Here is a 27,376-nt window from a genome sequence, read left to right on the forward strand (position 1 = left end):
CCAAGCTCTATGCCAGCCTCTGTGCTTGATTAGCGGACTGGACCCTTCTCCGATTAGGTCTTGCCAGTTGTCGGTATGCTGTAAAGAAAAAAAGACACAGTCAGTTTATAAAAAAAACTACCTTTGCTTGTCACTAACTGTCCCTGACACCATTGCTGATCTCCTTTCCCTAACTTAGCACACCGCTACGGACAAATACCTAGCTTGTTGGGGAAAAGAAAGAGGAAAAAGCTAGATGACTTACCCTTGGCAAGTCCTCCGCCAAGCTCTATGCCAGCCTCTGTGCTTGATTAGCGGACTGGACCCTTCTCCGATTAGGTCTTGCCAGTTGTCGGTATGCTGTAAAGAAAAAAAGACACAGTCAGTTTATAAAAAAAACTACCTTTGCTTGTCACTAACTGTCCCTGACACCATTGCTGATCTCCTTTCCCTAACTTAGCACACCGCTACGGACAAATACCTAGCTTGTTGGGGAAAAGAAAGAGGAAAAAGCTAGATGACTTACCCTTGGCAAGTCCTCCGCCAAGCTCTATGCCAGCCTCTGTGCTTGATTAGCGGACTGGACCCTTCTCCGATTAGGTCTTGCCAGTTGTCGGTATGCTGTAAAGAAAAAAAGACACAGTCAGTTTATAAAAAAAAATACCTTTGCTTGTCACTAACTGTCCCTGACACCATTGCTGATCTCCTTTCCCTAACTTAGCACACCGCTACGGACAAATACCTAGCTTGTTGGGGAAAAGAAAGAGGAAAAAGCTAGATGACTTACCCTTGGCAAGTCCTCCGCCAAGCTCTATGCCAGCCTCTGTGCTTGATTAGCGGACTGGTCCCTGTGTCCGGCTAGTTTGCTGTTGTGGACGGCTCCTCCTGGGATCCTGACGGCTCCTCCGGGGCTGTGGCATGCTCCTCCGGTGCTGTGGCATGCTCATCCTGGGCTCGGGCATGCTCCTCCTGGGCTCGGGCATGTTCCTCCTGGGCTCGGGCATGTTCCTCCTGGGCTCGGGCATGCTCCTCCTGTGCTCTGTTCCACATAACTGTCTGTGCTTGTTCCAACATCTCCTGCTGTGCTCTGTTCCACATCTCTTGCTGTATTATGGACTGCTCCAATTCTTCTGACCTTTGACGCTGCAGTCTCAAAACTGACAATGCTCTTTGATAAGCCAGATCTCCTCTCTCTTCTTGAGCATACATTTCTTGATCAATTGATGTTCTGTTTGATGGTGTTGTGACTTCCGAACTTCGTTCTGCCTGCTGTGGTTGTGCGCTGTGCAATCTTCTTCCTTCGTCTGTCATCAGCTGCAGGCTTGTTGAAATCATGCTTGTGTTTAGGTTGCACTGTTGTTGCCACAGTAGCATGCTTTGAAGGCCTGTTCCAATCTGTTGGCATTGCAATGAAATATGTTCCAGAGAATCATTGTGTTGTCGACAGAGTTGTTCCTGATGGGATTCTCCATCCCGCTGTTCATTTTGTTGGGTGCTGATCTGTTCAATCTTCTGCTCCATGCTCTTGCAATGTCCAACCACCGACATATGTGCTGACACAAGTTGATCGTAGTATCGGGCCAGCGATATCATTGCGTCATTTTGTTGAACAACAGCTGTCTTGATATGGTCGATGTTCTGTTCCATGTTGTCCAAACGATTATTAATCCTTTGGCTTTCTTCAGCTCTACATTGGTCCATGTTCTTTAAAGCTTCCAGTATTAGATTGAGTGATGACTCTGTAATACAAGTAAATAATTTAGTTTAACAAATTACAGTTGAACACAATTAAACACTCCTAAATTGTAAATAAATATAAAATTGCTACCTCCTGGCGTAGTTTCCGGTGTTTTTGATTCAAGGACTTCTGGTACACTGCCTGAAGTTTCCATGTCCGGAATTTGCTCTGTTCTTTCAACAAGATTATGGTCTCCAATTGCAGGGTAGCTCTGTGAAAAGGACTCTTCTGGCAGTGTCTGTGGGTGCCCCTGTGATGAATTTTCTTCTGGAAGTGGCTGTTGGGATGATGTTTCTTCCTGCACCGTGGGTGGGTGCATCTGGGCTGATTCTGCTTGAAGTGTCGCTGCTTGCAGTGTTGAATCAATCGGCAATATTGTATGCTGTATCTGGGTTTCTAAAATGTCAATATAGATATATACAATAATTATAACCCAAAAATATGCAGTGCCAGAAATACAGACAGCTAAAGATACGCAAACAGTGCAAGCTAGAGGTATATACCCATTGATAGATATACATGTACCAAAATTTATAATTTCATGTACAAAAACTATGCCTTACCGGTATCCTCAGCACCTCCTCCAGTTGTCGGATATCCAAAAGAAACTCTTCTCTTTGCCTTAACTGTGGAATCTGTAATATTTATATAAAGAACATACTGTAGTTATTAGTTTTGTTTCCATACAAAATATTTTTTGAATATATATATATATATATATATATATATATATATATATAAAAATACGATATGTCCCTAACCTTTCTGCGATTTTGTTTTCTTCTTTGGCGTTGTTTCCGTTTGTGGCGTGCTATGTTTTGTTGGCGTAGAATATTTTGTGGCTCCTTTTGAAAGAAATACGAAATTTAAATTTTTGTTGAAATAATTAGTTTTTTAAAAAGAATATTAAAAAATTAATTTTATAGAATTTTTAAAAATAATACCTTCTGCACTGGTTCCTGCCATTTCTTCCTGCACAAGTACGAAGTAGTTCTCCATCTTCTTTTCCCAATCCTTGTGTAATTTTTGCCCTTTTTGGATCTTGAGATTGACGGATCTTCTACAGTCGCGTAACCTTTTCTTGCAACTTTCGTTGCTTCGCTTGAACCCACCTCCCAAAGAAACTGATTCAGAGATTTCATTCCACGTCGTTCCCTTGAATCGGTGATGAACATTTCTTGCCGGCGATCCGAAAAGTTGAAAGGAGTGATGAACAACTTGATTGATTAGGGTGTCCGTTTCTTCATCTGTGAAGTTGGGTGCCCTGCTGCTGGATTCTTCTCCCGAGTCCGCTTCTTCATGCGAAACTCTGCCATGGTCGGTTGGTGATGTTTGTTGCTGTCTTTCCGAGGATTCTTCTTCCTGTGCGGATAGAGAAAGCCTCCTTGCTTCTTCCTCGGACATCTCTGAAAAAAAAACTTAAAAAAAAAAAAAATTCATACTAATATTAATAATAATAATAATAATAATAATAATAATAATAATAATTAGTATACTAGCAGTGCAACATACCCAAATTTTGCCAACCAGCTGTTACAAATATACACAAGTAATGAACCCCAGCAGTGCCAAATACAGAAATTATGCCACCCAGCAGTGCCAGATACCCAAAATATGCCACCCAGCAGTGCCAAATATAGAAATTATGGCACCCAGCAGTGCCAAATACAGAAATTATGCCATCCAACAGTGCCAGATACCCAAATTATGCAATCCAGCAGTGCCAAATACAGAAATTATGCCATCCAGTAGTGCCAGATACCCAAATTATGCCATCCAGCAGTGCCAAATACAGAAATTATGCCACCCAGCAGTGCCAGATACCCAAATTATGCCATCCAGCAGTGCCAAACACAGAAATTATGCCACCCAGCAGTGCCAAATACATAAAATATGCCACCCAGCAGTGCCAGATACCCAAATTATGCCACCCAGCAGTGCCAAATACATAAATTATGCCACCCAGCAGTGCCAAATACAGAAATTATGCCACCCAGCAGTGCCAGATACCCAAAATATGCCACCCAGCAGTGCCAGATACCCAAATTATGCCATCCAGCAGTGCCAAACACAGAAATTATGCCACCCAGCAGTGCCAAATACATAAAATATGCCACCCAGCAGTGCCAGATACCCAAATTATGCCACCCAGCAGTGCCAAATACATAAATTATGCCACCCAGCAGTGCCAAATACAGAAATTATGCCACCCAGCAGTGCCAGATACCCAAAATATGCCACCCAGCAGTGCCAGATACCCAAATTATGCCATCCAGCAGTGCCAAACACAGAAATTATGCCACCCAGCAGTGCCAAATACATAAAATATGCCACCCAGCAGTGCCAGATACCCAAATTATGCCACCCAGCAGTGGCAGATACCCAAATTATGCCACCCAGCAGTGCCAAATATAGAAATTATGGCACCCAGCAGTGCCAAATACAGAAATTATGCCATCCAGCAGTGCCAGATACCCAAATTATGCCATCCAGCAGTGCCAAATACAGAAATTATGCCACCCAGCAGTGCCAGATACCCAAATTATGCCATCCAGCAGTGCCAAACACAGAAATTATGCCACCCAGCAGTGCCAAATACATAAAATATGCCACCCAGCAGTGCCAGATACCCAAATTATGCCACCCAGCAGTGCCAAATACATAAATTATGCCACCCAGCAGTGCCAAATACAGAAATTATGCCACCCAGCAGTGCCAGATACCCAAAATATGCCACCCAGCAGTGCCAAATATAGAAATTATGGCACCCAGCAGTGCCAAATACATAAATTATGCCACCCAGCAGTGCCAGATACCCAAATTATGCCACCCAGCAGTGGCAGATACCCAAATTATGCCACCCAGCAGTGCCAAATACATAAATTATGCCACCCAGCAGTGCCAAATACAGAAATGATGCCATCCAGCAGTGCCAAATACAGAAATTATGCCATCCAGCAGTGCCAGATACCCAAATTATGCCATCCAGCAGTGCCAAATACAGAAATTATGCCATCCAGCAGTGCCAGATACCCAAATTATGCCACCCAGCAGTGCCAGATACCCAAATTATGCCATCCAGCAGTGCCAAACACAGAAATTATGCCACCCAGCAGTGCCAGATACCCAAAATATGCCACCCAGCAGTGCCAAATATAGAAATTATGGCACCCAGCAGTGCCAAATACAGAAATTATGCCATCCAACAGTGCCAGATACCCAAATTATGCCATCCAGCAGTGCCAAATACAGAAATTATGCCATCCAGCAGTGCCAGATACCCAAATTATGCCATCCAGCAGTGCCAAATACAGAAATTATGCCACCCAGCAGTGCCAGATACCCAAATTATGCCATCCAGCAGTGCCAAACACAGAAATTATGCCACCCAGCAGTGCCAAATACATAAAATATGCCACCCAGCAGTGCCAGATACCCAAATTATGCCACCCAGCAGTGCCAAATACATAAATGATGCCACCCAGCAGTGCCAAATACAGAAATTATGCCACCCAGCAGTGCCAGATACCCAAAATATGCCACCCAGCAGTGCCAAATATAGAAATTATGGCACCCAGCTGTGCAAAATACATAAATTATGCGACCCAGCAGTGCCAGATACCCAAATTATGCCACCCAGCAGTGGCAGATACCCAAATTATGCCACCCAGCAGTGCCAAATACATAAATTATGCCACCCAGCAGTGCCAAATACAGAAATGATGCCATCCAGCAGTGCCAAATACAGAAATTATGCCATCCAGCAGTGCCAGATACCCAAATTATGCCATCCAGCAGTGCCAAATACAGAAATTATGCCATCCAGCAGTGCCAGATACCCAAATTATGCCACCCAGCAGTGCCAGATACCCAAATTATGCCATCCAGCAGTGCCAAACACAGAAATTATGCCACCCAGCAGTGCCAAATACATAAAATATGCCACCCAGCAGTGCCAGATACCCAAATTATGCCACCCAGCAGTGCCAAATACATAAATGATGCCACCCAGCAGTGCCAAATACAGAAATTATGCCACCCAGCAGTGCCAGATACCCAAAATATGCCACCCAGCAGTGCCAAATATAGAAATTATGGCACCCAGCAGTGCCAAATACATAAATTATGCCACCCAGCAGTGCCAGATACCCAAATTATGCCACCCAGCAGTGGCAGATACCCAAATTATGCCACCCAGCAGTGCCAAATACATAAATTATGCCACCCAGCAGTGCCAAATACAGAAATGATGCCATCCAGCAGTGCCAAATACAGAAATTATGCCATCCAGCAGTGCCAGATACCCAAATTATGCCATCCAGCAGTGCCAAATACAGAAATTATGCCATCCAGCAGTGCCAGATACCCAAATTATGCCACCCAGCAGTGCCAGATACCCAAATTATGCCATCCAGCAGTGCCAAACACAGAAATTATGCCACCCAGCAGTGCCAGATACCCAAAATATGCCACCCAGCAGTGCCAAATATAGAAATTATGGCACCCAGCAGTGCCAAATACAGAAATTATGCCATCCAACAGTGCCAGATACCCAAATTATGCCATCCAGCAGTGCCAAATACAGAAATTATGCCATCCAGCAGTGCCAGATACCCAAATTATGCCATCCAGCAGTGCCAAATACAGAAATTATGCCACCCAGCAGTGCCAGATACCCAAATTATGCCATCCAGCAGTGCCAAACACAGAAATTATGCCACCCAGCAGTGCCAAATACATAAAATATGCCACCCAGCAGTGCCAGATACCCAAATTATGCCACCCAGCAGTGGCAGATACCCAAATTATGCCACCCAGCAGTGGCAGATACCCAAATTATGCCACCCAGCAGTGCCAAATATAGAAATTATGGCACCCAGCAGTGCCAAATACAGAAATTATGCCATCCAGCAGTGCCAGATACCCAAATTATGCCACCCAGCAGTGCCAAATACAGAAATTATGCCAAACAGCTGTGACATATACACAAATAATGAACCCAAGCAGTGACAGATATACACATTTGGCAAACAAACGGTGAAAAATACACACATTATGCCAGAAAGCAGTGCCAGATACCGACATCTCACACACTGCAGTAACAGATATACAAATAATGCCAATCAGCAGTGGCAGGGATAGCAGTTGGAAGAGATAATAAGAAACATGGGACAGTTTATTTAGCATGATAGTGTAATAGAAAGACAGAGTACATTTAGCTCAGCGCTTACCTATTAAGATGAGAAAAAAAAACTGGATTGGTCTTCTCCTCTTCGTATGAAGAATTCTTGTCACGGTCACTTCTCCAGAAAAGCTCTGATATGTAAATCAGAATCGCTAGAAGCCAATCACAAGACGCTAACAGACCGTATACAGCCAGTTAGCAGTCTCAAGCAAATGGCGCCTATGCAAGGGAGGGACAGAGTTTATATTCTGTGTAAAAGTGCGGGAACATCGCTCCTCCTTCAAGTAGGAATCATGTAGTATTATTGGCTAATTTAGTGGCACCACTATACGTCAGGTTATACTGAACTGTTGATTTGTCTTATGTAGGAGTATATTTTATTGGTTGGATTTCAGCGCGAACGGACATGTTATGTTTTGATTGGTGTCATCAGTGATAGCATTATTTAAATCAAATTTAAAAAAAAAAAACAGTAACCGGAATGTATCTTGGAACGTTGTCCGTGAACGGTTAATTTAAGCAAACTCTGCCATTATGGAGCTTGCAGTACTTATCGACGGGGATTATGTAGCTGTAGTGTTGGTGTAATTTTGGCACATATAGTGCAATGGGGAATGCTGGCTGCACCTCAGCACGAGAACGGGGTGACGTTCCGGTGTGCTGGGGCGTATAGGGGCAGTACACGGCTGTGGGGGAGCTTATGGTGGGAGAGGGGTAGATGGCTAGAGAGAGCGGTGTGCGTCTTGGGGTACATGGCTGGTGATAGCTGGTGTTCGGGGGACAGTTGGAGGGAGGCGTTGTGTTACTTGTAGTGCCACGGTGAAACATGGGGCGCGTAATGTAGTGGGGTGTCTAGCTAGGCGTGTAAATGTAGACAGGCAGCGGGGTGACTAGGGGGGATGGAGGCGGCGTCTAACTTTGGACGGGTATCGTGGGGAATAGCGGGCGGGGGGGGGGGGGAGGGTGTCAGCGTTGCAGATGTGCAGCCGGGTGCCCAGGTGTGCTGGCAGACATGGGTGGGGTGTTCTTAAAGGGTGTGACTGTGCTACCAGAGCGGGGAGCAGTGCCAGGGCGTTGTGTTACTTGTAGTGCCACGGTGAAACATGGGGCGCGTAATGTAGTGGGGTGTCTAGCTAGGCGTGTAAATGTAGACAGGCAGCGGGGTGACTAGGGGGGATGGAGGCGGCGTCTAACTTTGGACGGGTATCGTGGGGAATAGCGGGCGGGGGGGGGGGGGGAGGGTGTCAGCGTTGCAGATGTGCAGCCGGGTGCCCAGGTGTGCTGGCAGACATGGGTGGGGTGTTCTTAAAGGGTGTGACTGTGCTACCAGAGCGGGGAGCAGTGCCAGGGCGTTGTGTTACTTGTAGTGCCACGGTGAAACATGGGGCGCGTAATGTAGTGGGGTGTCTAGCTAGGCGTGTAAATGTAGACGGGCAGCGGGGTGACTAGGGGGGATGGAGGCGGCGTCTAACTTTGGACGGGTATCGTGGGGAATAGCGGGCGGGGGGGGGGGGGGAGGGTGTCAGCGTTGCAGATGTGCAGCCGGGTGCCCAGGTGTGCTGGCAGACATGGGTGGGGTGTTCTTAAAGGGTGTGACTGTGCTACCAGAGCGGGGAGCAGTGCCAGGGCGTTGTGTTACTTGTAGTGCCACGGTGAAACATGGGGCGCGTAATGTAGTGGGGTGTCTAGCTAGGCGTGTAAATGTAGACAGGCAGCGGGGTGACTAGGGGGGATGGAGGCGGCGTCTAACTTTGGACGGGTATCGTGGGGAATAGCGGGCGGGGGGGGGGGGGAGGGTGTCAGCGTTGCAGATGTGCAGCCGGGTGCCCAGGTGTGCTGGCAGACATGGGTGGGGTGTTCTTAAAGGGTGTGACTGTGCTATCAGAGCGGGGAGCAGTGCCAGGGCGTTGTGTTACTTGTAGTGCCACGGTGAAACATGGGGCGCGTAATGTAGTGGGGTGTCTAGCTAGGCGTGTAAATGTAGACAGGCAGCGGGGTGACTAGGGGGGATGGAGGCGGCGTCTAACTTTGGACGGGTATCGTGGGGAATAGCGGGCGGGGGGGGGGGGGGGGAGGGTGTCAGCGTTGCAGATGTGCAGCCGGGTGCCCAGGTGTGCTGGCAGACATGGGTGGGGTGTTCCTTAAAGGGTGTGACTGTGCTACCAGAGCGGGGAGCAGTGCCAGGGCGTTGTGTTACTTGTAGTGCCACGGTGAAACATGGGGCGCGTAATGTAGTGGGGTGTCTAGCTAGGCGTGTAAATGTAGACGGGCAGCGGGGTGACTAGGGGGGATGGAGGCGGCGTCTAACTTTGGACGGGTATCGTGGGGAATAGCGGGCGGGGGGGGGGGGGGAGGGTGTCAGCGTTGCAGATGTGCAGCCGGGTGCCCAGGTGTGCTGGCAGACATGGGTGGGGTGTTCTTAAAGGGTGTGACTGTGCTATCAGAGCGGGGAGCAGTGCCAGGGCGTTGTGTTACTTGTAGTGCCACGGTGAAACATGGGGCGCGTAATGTAGTGGGGTGTCTAGCTAGGCGTGTAAATGTAGACAGGCAGCGGGGTGACTAGGGGGGATGGAGGCGGCGTCTAACTTTGGACGGGTATCGTGGGGAATAGCGGGCGGGGGGGGGGGGGGGGAGGGTGTCAGCGTTGCAGATGTGCAGCCGGGTGCCCAGGTGTGCTGGCAGACATGGGTGGGGTGTTCTTAAAGGGTGTGACTGTGCTACCAGAGCGGGGAGCAGTGCCAGGGCGTTGTGTTACTTGTAGTGCCACGGTGAAACATGGGGCGCGTAATGTAGTGGGGTGTCTAGCTAGGCGTGTAAATGTAGACAGGCAGCGGGGTGACTAGGGGGGATGGAGGCGGCGTCTAACTTTGGACGGGTATCGTGGGGAATAGCGGGCGGGGGGGGGGGGGGGGGAGGGTGTCAGCGTTGCAGATGTGCAGCCGGGTGCCCAGGTGTGCTGGCAGACATGGGTGGGGTGTTCCTTAAAGGGTGTGACTGTGCTACCAGAGCGGGGAGCAGTGCCAGGGCGTTGTGTTACTTGTAGTGCCACGGTGAAACATGGGGCGCGTAATGTAGTGGGGTGTCTAGCTAGGCGTGTAAATGTAGACGGGCAGCGGGGTGACTAGGGGGGATGGAGGCGGCGTCTGACTTTGGAAGGGTATCGTGGGGAATAGCGGGGGGGGGAGGGTGTTGCAGATGTGCAGCAGGTCAGGGTATTGTTTGTCGAACAATTACATGTCGATCTATGAGTGGTCGGTCTATGGTTTGTCGATCTTATGTATGTCGATGTATTTGTTTGACGAACAATTTCATGCCGATCGATAAATTGTCGGTCTATGGTATGTCGATCTTCTGTAGGTCGATGTATTTGTTTGTCGAACAATTACTTGTCAATCTAATGTTTGCCGATCTTCAGTAAGTCGATGTATTTGTTTGTCGCACAATTACATGTCGATCTATGTTTTGTCTGTCTATGGTTGGTCGATCTTCAGTAGGTCGATGCATTTGTTTGTAGAACAATTACATGTCGATGATTTGTTGGTCGACCTGATGTTGTTTCGATGTTGTGCGTGATCGATCATTTGTGTGTCGATGTTTTGTTTATCGAGCATACGTATTGTCGATGTTCAGTGTTTGTCGATGTAGTGTGTGCCGATGTTAGTGGGATGTCGATCTTGTGTTTGTAGATGTTCGAACACTGTCGATGTAGATGTTGTCTATGTTGCGTGGTCGATGTTCGCATTGTCGATCAAGCGTCTGCCGATCCATCGACCGGATACCTCAGCAACGTGAGGATGAATGGACCACTATACCTTTTAAACCTCAGAGACAACAATGGAGGCAACCAGCAGCACATAGAACTTATGGTCCAGTCACAAAAAATAGATATACAACGCTAAATAGGCTCAACTCTGAGAGTGAGAACGATTTTTTATCGCCAAGTACACCACACTGGAGGGATCGATACAGGAAGCACTCCATCAAAGAGAGTATTCATACAGCTTCACCCCTAAAGAGACCATCAAGAGGGGAAGAAGAGGAAGAAGATCTGGAAGATCAAAGCGTGAGAAAAGTAACAGACATTAACGACTGATAATGAGTTAAAAGAACAAGGTATCTTCAATTTATAAACAAGGTTTTGAACACCTCAGAAATTACGTTATTAAGCAAAGGATTATCATTTGCTCTGGTTACTAAACCTAACAATTTCCAACTTTTCATAGACCTGAGTAAGTATATCAGAAAATTAACCTTACAGAGGCACTTCATCAAAAAAGAAACAAGCTCCACTAGGAGGTAACAATTGTGTACACAGGTGCGCTATCAACAGCTGTTGGTATTGGGGTGGTCAAATTCCCCTAGAAGTTAATGTAAAGAATAGGAAAATATATACCAGCGCTGACTGTTTGTTCTAAATAAACACAATTGGGCTTGTATTCTTACACAATTATTTAATAAACATTAAAATAACCACTATAATAAAACAGGTAAATCCCATATAATTGTATGCTATTACTATTAAAAGCCACTGTTTAGCAATCACTTCCACTGAAATTGTGAATATAACCCACAATTGGGTATGAATGGATAGACCCTGTGTAGTTTTTACCAGTAGTTGATGGGAATATGCAGTCCCTTGTTCTCATCAGCTGGAATGTCCTTATGAATGCTCAGAGATTTCAACTTCTGGAGCTCCGAGGTCTTATGGAGATAGCACTCTCCTGGAAAGTCAGCTGGGATGTCCTTTAGTGCTGATACTGTTCCAAGGTTGTAATTAACCCCGCATTTGGGTGGAAGAATGGAGGTCGCACTCTCCTGATGAATCGGCTAAGATAGCCTGTTGATGCTGATACCAGTGTCCAATTATTGCAAAATTGGTAGGGGTGATTCTCCCATGTATCCTGGTTCACAAGGTGACTTAGAGGGAAGAATTGCTGACTGCTGTGGTGGTATAGCGTGCAAACTCAACGCGTTTCGCTGGTAGGTAATGTGTGTCCAGCTTCCCTGGTTCCTCTTTATATACCTCCCAGGGTAAATAGATAAGTGGCACAGGTGTATATGATGATTTAATTCAAATAAATTAAACAAGCCATGCGTTAAAACAATGAATATTATTCATAAATAGCGTCTGTATTGGTCACATAAGGGTAAGACACAGTGTTATTATAAAAACGAGCATTAGATCAAGTTTTAAACATGATTTACCTTATCTCTGTATCCGTGGTAGTCCGTCCACGTGATCACTCTGGTCACATGATCGGAGGACTCCGGGCACAGCCGATCATTGGTAGGTCGTTTAAGTCAGGTGTTTATCATTCACCAATGGAGGTACTGGAATTAACTGTCGTGTGGTAAGGTCACGTGGTGGCGCTGACGTCCGCGCTTACCACATGACTGAACGACCTTCATGCATATGGATGTTGCTATGGTGATGTAAACTCAATCACATCACCATAGGTTGTGCTTACCGGAGTTCCGGCCCACGTTACTAGATGACGTATAGATGTTGCTGTGGTGATGTAAACTCAATCACATCACCATAGATAATGCTTCCCGGAATTCCGGCCCACATTGTTGAATGACATATCACGCTGCAACATACACAAATGGTATGTCTTATAACAATTCAGTCTGATATATAGATAGAATGCAGCCCGATATAGCGCCCTCTCTGGTCGAATTTATGAGGCACATTTATTAAAGAGAGAAAGGATAATAACATTTTATAATAGTTCATATTCTCATATAAACCACATTCAAGGGTGGACATATAGACACTGTAGATCCATATAATGAAGATATACAATATATATATATTTCTCCATCCCTATAGAGATTTAATTTACCATGTGAATTAGTGTATTTGATAATCTCATTATTTAATGAATTTCTATTCAACAAATATAAAAAACTGAAAGTACCCAAAAAACTTATTAATAAATATGATATATTATTGAATCTGTATATAATGAATACTTCATATATTTTATATATGTATGTAGACACTCAAGGTCACATATCGGGTCTACAGAAAATTGTGAGAACAGTTTATATGCATATAGAGTTTCGATAAACAAAGAGGTAGATGTAATAAATACAAATAATCTGAGTCTAAAGTAGAGGAAAAAAAGGGAAAAAAACGTAAATAAATAGTTACAGAAGATGTATAACCTATAGAACAGTATTGAGTTCTATGGTTTCGTTAAGACCATCTGGGTGTAATGAGTTAAACTTAAGCATCCAGTAAACTTCTTGACGGCATAATGTCTTATATCTATCTCCTCCTCTAGGAGTTGGGGAAATATGTTCAAGACATAAAATGGAAAGATGAGTGGGGTCTGCAGAATGTTTGATTGAAAAGTGTCTCGATACACTATGTGATGAACATTTTTTCATAATATTGCGACGATGTTCCATAAACCTGGTCCTAAGTGGTCTGGTGGTACGACCTACCTATCTTAGGCCACAGCTGCAAGTCAGCAAATATATAACAAATTTTGAGTCGCAGTTCATAAACGATTTTAATATATACGTATCTGTAGACATAGGAAGATTTATATTTGTGGTTTTGAGGGGCATATGGAGACACATAGTGTGTCTGTATTTTCCGCATTTATGGAAACCTGGAGGTCTTTTAGGTAACCATTCACAGCCCTTTAAAAACATTTCCTATCCAATATTGGTTAAATAACTAGGGGCTAGGATTGTTTTTAAGCTCCTATTCTTTCTATATATTACTTGAGGTCTCCTAGGTAACAGATCTCCTAATATATTATCTTGTCTAAGAACTCTGAAATTACGTTCAATTATGTTTCTAATTTTATATGCACAGTTGGTGTATTTGCATATAAATGCCATCTCCCTATCTTTACCACCACAGGCTTTGGGAGAAAGTCTTCTTTGGAGAAGATTATTCCTATCCATTTCACAGACTTCCATATATGTTTGTTGTAGTGGTTGGTCTGGATATCCTCTGTCTCTTTATGATTGTATTAGATCATTAGCTTGAGTTTTAAAAGTATCTAGCTGGCTGCAGTTGCGCCGAAGGCGCATAACCTGACCTTTGGGTATATTTCGTTTCCATGGTAAATGATGAGCACTGTCGTAATGTAAATAGGAATTAGTACTGACCGGTTTTATGTAATTAGAGGTGACAAGATGATTGTCTTTAATTTTAAGGGTCACATCAAGGAAATTGACAGTAGTAGGATGATAAGTGTGAGTAAAGTGAAGATTGTGATGATTATTATTAAGACTGGAAACAAACTTAGTGGCTGAATCCAAATCCCCATCCCAAATAATAAAAAGGTAATCAATGTACCGGCCATAGAAGACCAGGGACGACGCTCAGCTGCCATTCCACACATGTGCCCCACTAGGAGTCTAGAAGACATCCCTAACAAATCTGGACTGAAAAATAATTCTAAGTACTACCCTTTAGAATCCCGAAGCAGCCAAATAGAGATGTTATTTGAGTTAGTCAAGAAAGACTTATGCAAGAAAGATCTCCATCTAAAAACCAAGGAGAATTTGAGTAATTTTGAAAAAAATGCCATTAAAACCATTAGAGATGATTCCTCTATTGTGATAAAACCAGCGGACAAGGGTGGTAGCATAGTAATCATGAATCATGAAGACTATTTAAAGGAAGCCACAAGACTCTTGAGCGATGCAAGCTTTTATAACAAACTCGATGCTGACCCCACACCCGAGTTCGTTACAGAACTCAGAGAGGTGCTATTGGGAGCACTGAGAAAAAGCATTATCAATAAAGAGGAATATTCTTTCATGATTACAAATTATCCAATAATTCCAATATTCTATTTTCTCCCCAAAATACACAAAAATCTAAAAAATCCTCCTGGGAGACCGATTGTCGCTGGTATCGAATCACTGACAGCAGCAACATCAGAATACGTTAAAATCTTCTTGCAGAAATATGTCACTTCCTTGGAGTCATTTGTGAAAGATACAATGGATATTCTACAAAAGCTTCAATTGTACACCTGGCAAGAGAACTTTCAATGGGTTACCATTGATGTACAATCTTTATACACTACAATAATACACAAAAATGGCATACAATTGTGTAAAGAATACTTGGAACAGGATCCAACACTCACATTAGAGCATAAATAATTAATTTCCAGATTGATTGAATTTATTCTAACACACAATTATTTCAAATTTTTGGACAGTTTCTTCCTCCAAACATGCGGGACCACTATGGGGACGGTCTTTGCACCCAGCTACGCTAACTTACATATGGGTAGCTGGGAAACAAAGAACATCTACCATAATAATCCCTTTAGAGAAAACATCATCATGTATCAAAGATACATAGATGATAATTCTTATCATCTGGAAAGGAGACAATGACACACTCTCTAAATTTATGGAATACATAGGTAAGAATTATTGTAATCTATCCTTCACCTATAAAATCAACAAAATAGAGATAGAATACTTAGATCTGATGCTTATGGTGGAGGAAGGAAAAATAATTACGAAGAACTACATTAAAGAAGTTGACATGAACAGTTATTTGCATTTCAATAGTGGACATCTTATGAGTTGGAAAACCAATATCCCTACATCCCAGTTCTGTCGTATTAAGAGAAATTGTAACAGAGACATAGATTTCGAACAACAACTGAACCTATACTCAAAAAGGTTCACAGCTAGAGGATACCCAACAGAAACTTTACAAAAAGCACATCAAAAAGTCCACAACATCAAAAGAGAAGAACTCCTTGTATACAAAGAAAGAGAAAAAACCATGGACCAGAACCTAAATTTCATTACTTCCTATAATGCGGGAGAAAATCTCATTAAAAAAACGCTAAAAAAACACTGGAATATACTTAAAATGGACAACATACTCAACGATATATTACCTGAAAAACCAAAGGTCATTTTCAGAAAAGCAAAAACCTCAAAAAACTACTGGCACCAAGCATGCTAAAAACAGACACCAAAAAGAAAATACCAACTTGGAGAACAACAGTTAAAGGTTTCTATAAATGTAACCATTGTTGTATATGTAAATATACCCATAAAGACACCAAAACATTTACTAATTCAGACCTCACAAAAACACACAAAATTAAGGAAATGATGAACTGCTCCACTGCTTATGTCATCTACCTTCTAGAATGCAAATGTGGAGTTAAGTATGTTGGAAAAACCAAACATCCTCTACGAATTAGGATACAGGAACACGTCAGGTCCATCAAAAATAAAATACTAACTCATTCAGTGCCCAGACATTTTAGCGAAGCTCACAACTGTAATCCTCTAGAATTAAGTTTCAAATCCATTGAACATGTTCAACTTCAAGAAAGAGGTGGCGATTTAGATTAAAAACTTGCGAGAAGAGAGATGTATTGGATCCATACCTTAAATACCATGACACCTAAGGGCCTGAATGACTATTTTGAACTGGCCCCTTTCCTGTGACGAGAACTCTGCACATTTTAAACCAATACCTAGAGAAATTCATTAAGTCTCCACAAATAGATCTAAACTCTATTGCTGTAACCACTAGTACTTGAAATTACTATCATCTGCTACTGTATGTCTAGTAAACATTAGAGATGAGCGCCGGAAATTTTTCGGGTTTTGTGTTTTGGTTTTGGGTTCGGTTCCGCGGCCGTGTTTTGGGTTCGACCGCGTTTTGGCAAAACCTCACCGAATTTTTTTTGTCGGATTCGGGTGTGTTTTGGATTCGGGTGTTTTTTTCCAAAAAACCTAAAAAACAGCTTAAATCATAGAATTTGGCGGTCATTTTGATCCCAAAGTATTATTAACCTCAAAAACCATAATTTCCACTCATTTTCAGTCTATTCTGAATACCTCACACCTCACAATATTATTTTTAGTCCTAAAATTTGCACCGAGGTCGCTGTGTGAGTAAGATAAGCGACCCTAGTGGCCGACACAAACACCGGGCCCATCTAGGAGTGGCACTGCAGTGTCACGCAGGATGTCCCTTCCAAAAAACCCTCCCCAAACAGCACATGACGCAAAGAAAAAAAGAGGCGCAATGAGGTAGCTGTGTGAGTAAGATAAGCGACCCTAGTGGCCGACACAAACACCGGGCCCATCTAGGAGTGTCACTGCAGTGTCACGCAGGATGTCCCTTCCAAAAAACCCTCCCCAAACAGCACATGACGCAAAGAAAAAAAGAGGCGCAATGAGGTAGCTGTGTGAGTAAGATAAGCGACCCTAGTGGCCGACACAAACACCGGGCCCATCTAGGAGTGGCACTGCAGTGTCACGCAGGATGTCCCTTCCAAAAAACCCTCCCCAAACAGCACATGACGCAAAGAAAAAGAAAAGAAAAAAGAGGTGCAAGATGGAATTGTCCTTGGGCCCTCCCACCCACCCTTATGTTGTATAAACAGGACATGCACACTTTAACCAACCCATCATTTCAGTGACAGGGTCTGCCACACGACTGTGACTGATATGACGGGTTGGTTTGGACCCCCACCAAAAAAGAAGCAATTAATCTCTCCTTGCACAAACTGGCTCTACAGAGGCAAGATGTCCACCTCATCATCATCCTCCGATATATCACCGTGTACATCCCCCTCCTCACAGATTATCAATTCGTCCCCACTGGAATCCACCATCTCAGCTCCCTGTGTACTTTGTGGAGGCAATTGCTGCTGGTCAATGTCTCCACGGAGGAATTGATTATAATTCATTTTAATGAACATCATCTTCTCCACATTTTCTGGATGTAACCTCGTACGCCGATTGCTGACAAGGTGAGCGGCGGCACTAAACACTCTTTCGGAGTACACACTTGTGGGAGGGCAACTTAGGTAGAATAAAGCCAGTTTGTGCAAGGGCCTCCAAATTGCCTCTTTTTCCTGCCAGTATAAGTACGGACTGTGTGACGTGCCTACTTGGATGCGGTCACTCATATAATCCTCCACCATTCTTTCAATGGGGAGAGAATCATATGCAGTGACAGTAGACGACATGTCCGTAATCGTAACCACGGTTAGGTGGTATATACAATTATGGACGGGCTGCCGAGTGCCGACACAGAGGTAGCCACAGCCGTGAACTACCGCACTGTACTGTGTCTGCTGCTAATATAGACTGGTTGATAAAGAGATAGTATACTCGTAACTAGTATGTATGTATAAAGAAAGAAAAAAAAACCACGGTTAGGTGGTATATACAATTATGGACGGGCTGCCGAGTGCCGACACAGAGGTAGCCACAGCCGTGAACTACCGCACTGTACTGTGTCTGCTGCTAATATAGACTGGTTGATAAAGAGATAGTATACTCGTAACTAGTATGTATGTATAAAGAAAGAAAAAAAAACCACGGTTAGGTGGTATATACAATTATGGACGGGCTGCCGAGTGCCGACACAGAGGTAGCCACAGCCGTGAACTACCGCACTGTACTGTGTCTGCTGCTAATATATAGACTGGTTGATAAAGAGATAGTATACTCGTAACTAGTATGTATGTATAAAGAAAGAAAAAAAAAAACACGGTTAGGTGGTATATACAATTATGGACGGGCTGCCGAGTGCCGACACATAGGTAGCCACAGCCGTGAACTACCGCACTGTACTGTGTCTGCTGCTAATATAGACTGGTTGATAAAGAGATAGTATACTCGTAACTAGTATGTATGCATAAAGAAAGAAAAAAAAACCACGGTTAGGTGGTATATACAATTATGGACGGGCTGCCGAGTGCCGACACAGAGGTAGCCACAGCCGTGAACTACCGCACTGTACTGTGTCTGCTGCTAATATAGACTGGTTGATAAAGAGATAGTATACTCGTAACTAGTATGTATGTATAAAGAAAGAAAAAAAAACCACGGTTAGGTGGTATATACAATTATGGACGGGCTGCCGAGTGCCGAGACAGAGGTAGCCACAGCCGTGAACTACCGCACTGTACTGTATCTGCTGCTAATATAGACTGGTTGATAAAGAGATAGTATACTCGTAACTAGTATGACTATAAAGAAAGAAAAAAAAACCACGGTTAGGTGGTATATACAATTATGGACGGGCTGCCAAGTGCCGACACAGAGGTAGCCACAGCCGTGAACTACCGCACTGTACTGTGTCTGCTGCTAATATAGACTGGTTGATAAAGAGATAGTATACTACTAATATTATATATACTGGTGGTCAGGTCACTGGTCACTAGTCACACTGGCAGTGGCACTCCTGCAGCAAAAGTGTGCACTGTTTAATTTTAATATAATATTATGTACTCCTGGCTCCTGCTATAACCTATAACTGGCACTGCAGTGCTCCCCAGTCTCCCCCACAATTATAAGCTGTGTGAGCTGAGCACAGTCAGATATATATATACATTGATGCAGCACACTGGGCTGAGCAGTGCACACAGATATGGTATGTGACTGAGTCACTGTGTGTATCGTTTTTTTCAGGCAGAGAACGGATATATTAAATAAAACAAACAACTGCACTGTCTGGTGGTCACTGTGGTCGTCAGTCACTAAACTCTGCACTCTCTTCTACAGTATCACAGCCTCAGGTCAATCTCTCTCTCTCTCTCTCAACCCTAATCTAAATGGAGAGGACGCCAGCCACGTCCTCTCCCTATCAATCTCAATGCACGTGTGAAAATGGCGGCGACGCGCGGCTCCTTATATAGAATCCGAGTCTCGCGAGAATCCGACAGCGTCATGATGACGTTCGGGCGCGCTCGGGTTAACCGAGCAAGGCGGGAGGATCCGAGTCTGCTCGGACCCGTGAAAAAAACATGAAGTTCGTGCGGGTTCGGATTCAGAGAAACCGAACCCGCTCATCTCTAGTAAACATGCCAGCAAAGTAAAAACTTTCATTAAGTTTCTTGGATACCTTTGCAGTATTTATTGACATTCATGGAATACTGTTCCAATTAACATGATTATTTCTGTTTTACATTCATATCAAGTGCATTCAATATGATTATTTATTTTTCATACTTATATTAAGTTCATTAATAATTGACTAGCTGACTCTTTTACTAACCAATTGTTTATCACATTCAGTTACTTGCCTCAACAGGTCTACATCAATAATCTCCTCTTTTTCTTGTGCATACGAATTATTCGCACTCATTATTTCTTAAAATTTGTAAAGTATAATATGTCACGTCATAGGGCTATTATACTATATTGTCTAGAATTAAGGTTGGACAATGTACACCTCCATAAATGTATAAAAAATGTATAAAAAATGTCATTGTTAAAAGATGTCCACGGGCCCCACAAAGATGTCGCCCGAATGTTTACATAGTTTTCCTGGATGTGACGCGTTTGTTTACCAACGCGTCATCACATTTTTAGTTTTAACACTATGGTAACATATCCTGTTTAGCACCACTGTTGCTATAGCAACCCAAGTAGCTACATTGACCACCTCCTTAGATGACCAGTGCCGAGGCAACTTAAGATCTTACGCCAGCGCTAAGTCATCTTTTGCGCATGCGCCATGTAATGTTATATACAAAACTATCAACATTATGAGATAGAACCAGGATTATCATACCACATTGTTTATAAGGCTGGACAATCTACATTTTTAAACATATACACAAAAAATATAATTTCTTTGAAAGATGTCCTCGGGCTACACAAAGATGGCGCCCGAATGTTTATACAGTACTTTCCGGATATGACACGTCCGTTTATAAATGCGTCACTATATCTCTATCCCTTTAGCTCCAATACTATGGCAATATATCATGTTTAGTACTATCCTGCGCCCTTAATCTCCGTTGCTATGGCAACTCAAGAAGCCACGTTGATCACTGGTTTAGAGGCACGTTGCCGTGGCAACCGAAGACCTCGCGCTAGCGCAACGCCACTTCCCGCGCATGCGCCATACAGTGTTATACACAAACTCTCTAATGACAACGGGATAAATCTAATCCCGCACGGCCATATGAGCCATGGCGGGAAAATTAAGTCTCGCACATGCGCAGTAGCACATTAGAAACGCCGGAAGTCCCTGTACTACCTCCTATATATAGCTTCCACAAACAGTGTACACTTACTTACCCCTTGATGAAGTCCTGCCAAAAAGCATAGAGGACGAAACACGTTGGGTTTACACTCCACTCCTCCCCAAGGATAAGCAGATAAGCTTTTTAACATTTATATATATTGTACGGATCCACCTATTTACCCTTTTTTATGCTGTTTTATTTTATATATTGTCTATGTCATTAAAAATGTTTTATTTAAATACTACACTATGAGTATTATTCCCTCCCATTGGGAGTTTTACATTTAAGGCACCCACCCCTAATCCAGGAGAAGATCTCTGAGAGAATTTACTATACGCAAGAAACATAAGTGCTGAAGGTACTATTATAACTATTCTCCCTGTTGGGCTAAGGATACCAACCATTTCGCACCAAATCTACACGAAGGGTGTACCTGCACTAATTGATGCATGTTTAAATTGCACTCACGGCACAAAAGATTATTATCACCATCACTATTTGTAGCTGAAATACTACACTATAATTGTTCATATATCTTGCTCTTTCACATTGTGGCTGGCGTACTGGACTATCGGACTTCTTCCGGGAGTTTGACTAACCAGGATGAATGCAAAGCAAGAAGGCCGTATACACTAATTGAAATTGCACTGGTTTCCGGTACGCATATTGATTTACTACCCACACTAGGACAATATGTATCACTGAAGGTGCTGGGTCCTACCACTATTGTATATATATATATATATATATATATATATATATATAGGGTTATGTCCTTGACATTGCCAAGCACTGTATATTTACTGTGTTACATGCTGCCTTCCTGTAATATCAATGATCAACATTCAGGAAGTCATCTGTGTTCTATTTCCATATAACATTTCCAAGTACGTTTTACCCCTTTTAACATTTTCCTGGCAGAATATTAGAACATTTTTCTTTTTTGTGTGACACATATAAAAATAGAGAACAAGAAAAGGTATTTTATTCATTTAACTGATGCTTTGTGAGCATGGAATGGTACGAATTCCACAATGCATAACAGGTTTATATTAGATCAAACCTTTTTTATGCTAAACATATTTCAAGCGATTCTAATATTTCTTTCATGTTTCATGGCTTTTGCAGTAGACAGGACCGCGCACTAAATTCTGGTTCTGATACACACATAAATTCTTTCAATTAGCTGAGAGCTCTGTGGTTTTATTTTACAGTAACTTGTTTGTTAAATGTAAATTGTGAGCATCAAGCAGAGATAAATAGAAAAGGGAATTTGCACCAGAGAACTAATTAGTGTAGTCTACTCTACACAGAAAGGTCTGTGTCAGATTACCATGGAATATTCTGTACATCAGCGGTGGCCAACCCGCGGCTCTCGAGCCGCATGCGGCTCTTTCATCCTCCGCATGCGGCTCAACCCGCTCCCGGGCCACAGCTGCCAGACACAGCGCAGTCCGAGTCCCAGAAGGTATCCAGCGGCGGTGTCTATCTAAAATTTGGCCCCGGCCCGTGAGCCAATCAGAGCTCGCGGACTGGCAGCTAAAGCTCCTGATTGGCTGCCGGACCGCGGGCTCTGATTGGCTCACGGGCCGGCGCCGAATTTAAGATAGACATCACCGCCAGAGACTGAGGGGTAGGATAGGCGCACGCTGCGCTCTCCTCCCCTCACAGCAGGAGCAGCACTTTTTTGGGGGGGAAGGGGGGAGTGAGGCACTGTGGGGGCATGTGTATCAGCACTGGGGCCATATCTGACACTGTGGGAGGCATTGTGGGGGCATGTGTATCAGCACTGGGGGCATATCTGGTACTGTAGGGGCATGTGTATCAGCACTGGGGGCATATCTGGCACTGTGGGGGCATGTCTATCAGCACTGAGGGCAGATCTGGCACTGTTGTAGGCATTGTGTGGGCATGTGTATCAGCACTGGGGGCATATGAGACACTATGGGGGCATATGTATCTGCACTGGGGGCATATGAGGCACTGTGGGGGCATGTGTATCTGCACTGGGGCATATCTGGCACTGTGTGGGGACATGTGTATCTGGCACTGTGTGAGGCACTGTGGGGGCATGTGTATCTGCACTGGGGGCATATATGGCACTGTGGGGGCATGTGTATCTGCACTGGGGCATATCTGGCACTGTGTGGGCATATCTGGAACTGTGTAGGCATATCTGGCACTGTGTGGGCATGTTTATCTGCACGTGGGCATATATGGCACTGTGTGGGCATATCTGGCACTGTGTGGGCATGTTTATCTGCACTCTGGGCATATCTGGCACTGTGGGGGCATGTGTATCTGCACTGGGGCATATCTGGCACTGTGTGGGCATATCTGGCACTGTGGGAGGCACTGTGGGGATATGTGTATCTGCACCGGGGGCATATCTGACACTGTGGGGGTATGTGTATCTGCACTGGGGCATATCTGACACTGTGGGGACATGTGTATCTGCACTGGGGCATATCTGACACTGTGGGGGCATGTGTATCTGGCACTGTGGGGCATATATGTATCTGGCACTGTAGGGACATGTGTATCTGGCACTGTGGGGGCATACATGTATTTGGCACTGTGGGGGCATACATGTATTTGGCACTATGGGGGCATATATGTATTTGGCATTGTGGGGCATATATGTATCTTGCACTGTGGGGCATATATGTATCCTGCACTGTGGGAACTTGTGTATCTGGTACTGGGGGCATATATGTATCTGGCACTGTGGTGGCACCCATTTTTTAGGCATTTTTATATGTATGTGGCACTGTACAGCATGACTAAACGGAGTTATGACACAAGGTCACACTCCTACAAACGTCACACCGAAAGGTGTGCGCACAAAAATGGGGTGTGTTTTTTTGACAACTAGGCCACACCCCCATTTTTGCGCGCGCGCCTTTTGTACTCGCATCATTGCGGCTCTTGCCCTTGCCTATGGATCTTTTCTGGCTCTTTGCCTCTGACTGGTCAGTCACCCCTGCTGTACATCATATATATTTAAATTCTTTTTTTTTTTTTAGGAATTTTAAAAAATATGTCTTTAGGAGCACTGTAATTAAACATAGAGGATATAAAATAGATTGTGTGAATACAAAGATATTGTGAATATTAAAATAAAAAGTCTGCTGTAATTGTTTAAAATCTATTAGACTTTATTCATTTATTAACAGTTTCTTATCTAGCGCAGCAAATTCTGTTGCGCTTTACAATTGGAAACAGTGATGACCTAAAACAAAACAATTGGAAACAACAGTGAAAAAACAAAACTGGGTAATAACAGACAGAGAGGTAGAAAAGCCCTGCTCGCAAGTTTACAATCTATAAGATCTTGTAATAATCTGTACAATACCTGAATTACCCTTAATGTGAAGGTACTTTTATTCAATATACTATATACAAGTACAGAGAGCCGGGACTTACCCATCCATGCATGGTGGACGGGTCCCCTCCGGCGCTGCTGCAGCAGATGGCGGACAGCAGGTGCGGGCAGCTGGCGGGCAGCCGGGAGGGACTGCTTGTGCAGTCTGAAGCTCCGGTGGCGCCGGGAACAGGGTGCCGTCATCTTGCTTCTGGTCACATGACCTGTGGAGCGAATCAGGAGGCAGTGTTCCAGGCAAGTCCAGGGTAGCCAATTCCAGGTAAGAGCAGGGGTTATCTGGGTCCTGTCTGGTGCATACAGATGCCAGTGCAACGTCTGCTGCAGTTAATCTGCATGCTTGTGCCATGTGCTCCCAGTTTCCTGAGTCTAGTGCTTAGAACCTAGTCCCTATCTCATATCTGGCAGCTCCGCCTCAGGCATCCACCTGTGTGCAAACGCACCCCAAAACCCTTGGATAATACCGTGCATATCCAGCTGTCATCACCGTCCCGCTGCAGTCCAGTCTAACGGTCTCAGCAATCTGTGCCAGCCTGCGAGGCACCCGATACCGCCATGGATCACGGTCTACCAACTCCAACACCTATGCTGACGAGGAGAGGCCTAGCTTGTGTCTCAGAATCCATGTTCTTTATTCTTCAATTGTGAACCTCTTCAATCCTGAGTACTGACCACTAAATGTGAAGGAACTTTATCCAACCAGTCCACTTCCATCCCGGAGAGTCCGCCACTCAAACCGAACCCAGTTTGGAATTATCAGCCCCAGCTAGTACAACTGTGACATGGGGTGTGTAGTGTGATCAGATTTCTGTGTCCAAAGGGCATATAAGCAGCTGAAATTCATCGCCAACTTGTCAAGGTGTACAGTTATAACGTCATGTCATGGAAACAGGTTTCCTGTGGTTGGTGTACTTGGCCGACAGGATCGCTGTTCATCTTGAACCTATGTCCCGCCAATATCAAAGGCAGTGCACCAAACCCAAACCTGTTTCCGTGATATGACATTATTACTGTACACCTGAACAAGTTGATGATGAATTTCAGTCTCCTAAATTTCTGTCATGGGACAAACTGTTAGCTCCATTGGCTCAGGAGAGTCCAGGATAGTTTATAGTAGAAAAAAAGGGATCAGCAGAAGGAAAAATTCCTTCTCCATCTTTCTTTCCTTAAGACTTCTATCAATCTTGATGGTGGAACATGATTTTAAAGACTGGAGTCCTTAACTTGTTCTGAAAGGCGAAGATGGAATTGACTGCAAAGTGCTGGATTATTCCATTTGCTGTCAGTGACCCAGAGCCTTAATTCAGAATAATATTCCAATATTCCTCAGCAGACCTGCATCCTTGTTTTAGAGCATGTAGGTGAGACTCTGCAATTGCCACCCAATCAGGGTCATCATAGAGTCATCCTAAAGCCTTAAAGAAAGTGTCCACGGACTGTAACCCTGGATGCCTGGGACATAATATAAAAGCCCAGGTCTGTGGGTCCACTTGTAACAAGAAAACGATTATTCCAAATATCTGTTGCTTTGAGCCAGAGGATTGAGGTTTGAGTTGGAAATATTATTTACAGCTCTCCTTGAAATTTCAGAATAACCTCTGGTCTCCAGAGAAGCAATTAGACAGATGTAATGTTGGCCAAATTACCGCAGCTGGAGCAGCTGGAGTTGATCTTGATGCCTCCTTTTGAGCTGCAAGAATGAGTATCAATTCTTGAACCTCCTGTGAGAGCATCTGTAATTGAGTAGCCTGCACCTGGGTTGGATTGGATGGAGCTGGATCCATAGTCCAAATACCAGTAGCAGCTGAATTGTGGCTGGTTATAATGTTATGCTCGCCTAGTAACCACACTACTCCTGTGCAGACTAAACGGGCTTCACCTCTAACACCCACTGTTCCTGGGGAAGTAAGTTCACCCTTTACTAGAATGCCACCAGGACTTGCTGCAGGTATGAAGAGGTAGCGTGGGACTAGGCAAGCAAAGGAGAGAGCTGAAGTGGAAATGTATATGCCAACTATGCAGTAAGCCAGGCAGGGAGCCAGGTATGGAGAAAGGTAAACTATGAAATAGGGACTCAGAAGAACAAGAAAACAAACCTAGTCCTTAGGCTGCTCCTACATCTCCCTGCCCCATGCCTTGAACATCTCTGCTTTGCTTTCATACTGCCATCAGGCTTCCTCCCGCTTGCTTGCACCTCATGTCATCTGTCTGTTGCCCCTCCCCACTAGATTGTTAGCTCTTCAGAGCAGGGCCCTCTTTCCTCTTGTTGTCAAAGCCCTCTTCTCGACACATTTCACTCGCAGCTCTCTCCTACTCAGTGACCATCTTTACCCGCATACTCACCTGCTGGTAAAGGCTCATCTCAATCTATGGCCGCCAGCCCCAAGTAGTACAATTATTACTCCCTCACTACTTACATCTTAGCTGTATTATGTTTTGAAAATTGTGGTGCTCTTTGTTACCTGTACTCTATTTCTGTTATTTATCTACTGTAATGCTAAGTTTTGTCTCCCTGTACTGTCCTTTGTAAGGCGCTGCGAAACACTTGTGACACCCTATAAATAAAATGTAATAATAATAATAATAACCCAAGCTCAGGCAGGGCAAGAAACAGGCAGGGATTCAAAAAACTAACAAGGCAAGTACATGCCAGAATGTTTTGCAGGAACTGGCAGATAAATAATCAGCAACCTCAGTAGGGCAGGTGACTATTGAGCGACAGAAGCTATAACTGGCAAGGAGTCTATGCCCTCTCTGCCATTTATCAGACACAGGAGCCAACCCACAAGTCTTAACAAGGACAGAGACCCTGATGTAATTATACTGCAGCTGTAAGGCCGCATGTAGCAAGGCAGCCTGAGTAACAGCCTGAACCATAATCCCCAGTGGCAGCGTGACATGGTGTCCCAGTCTAATAGCAATGACAGGAACCCAATTGGGAATGTGAGCCACTGTGGCTAGTGCGGAAGCTCCTAACACCAGATTAGCTGTGATATAGAGAAATATCATCAGGTAAGAGGCTTTCCAAATGATACAGACAGATGAACTTTGCTGAGCAGCTCAGAACATAAATCCAAGTATGC

General features: G+C 44.2%; 1 protein-coding gene across 1 annotated transcript; it reads right to left on the reverse strand.

The window, feature by feature from the left end:
• Window positions 1–786: 786 nt before the first annotated feature.
• LOC134911175 (uncharacterized) lies at window positions 787–3,131 on the reverse strand. The gene is made up of 5 exons (XM_063919503.1): window positions 2,662–3,131; window positions 2,479–2,562; window positions 2,281–2,352; window positions 1,808–2,113; window positions 787–1,718 (listed from the first exon to the last, which is right to left on the reverse strand). The coding sequence occupies exons 1-5, from the start codon at window positions 3,119–3,121 to the stop codon at window positions 838–840; spliced, it is 1,803 nt and encodes a 600-aa protein (XP_063775573.1). The 5' UTR covers window positions 3,122–3,131; the 3' UTR covers window positions 787–837.
• Between the last annotated feature and the right edge of the window lie 24,245 nt (window positions 3,132–27,376).

This window comes from Pseudophryne corroboree, chromosome 4 (assembly GCF_028390025.1).
Source record: "Pseudophryne corroboree isolate aPseCor3 chromosome 4, aPseCor3.hap2, whole genome shotgun sequence".
Classification (NCBI taxonomy): domain Eukaryota; kingdom Metazoa; phylum Chordata; class Amphibia; order Anura; family Myobatrachidae; genus Pseudophryne; species Pseudophryne corroboree.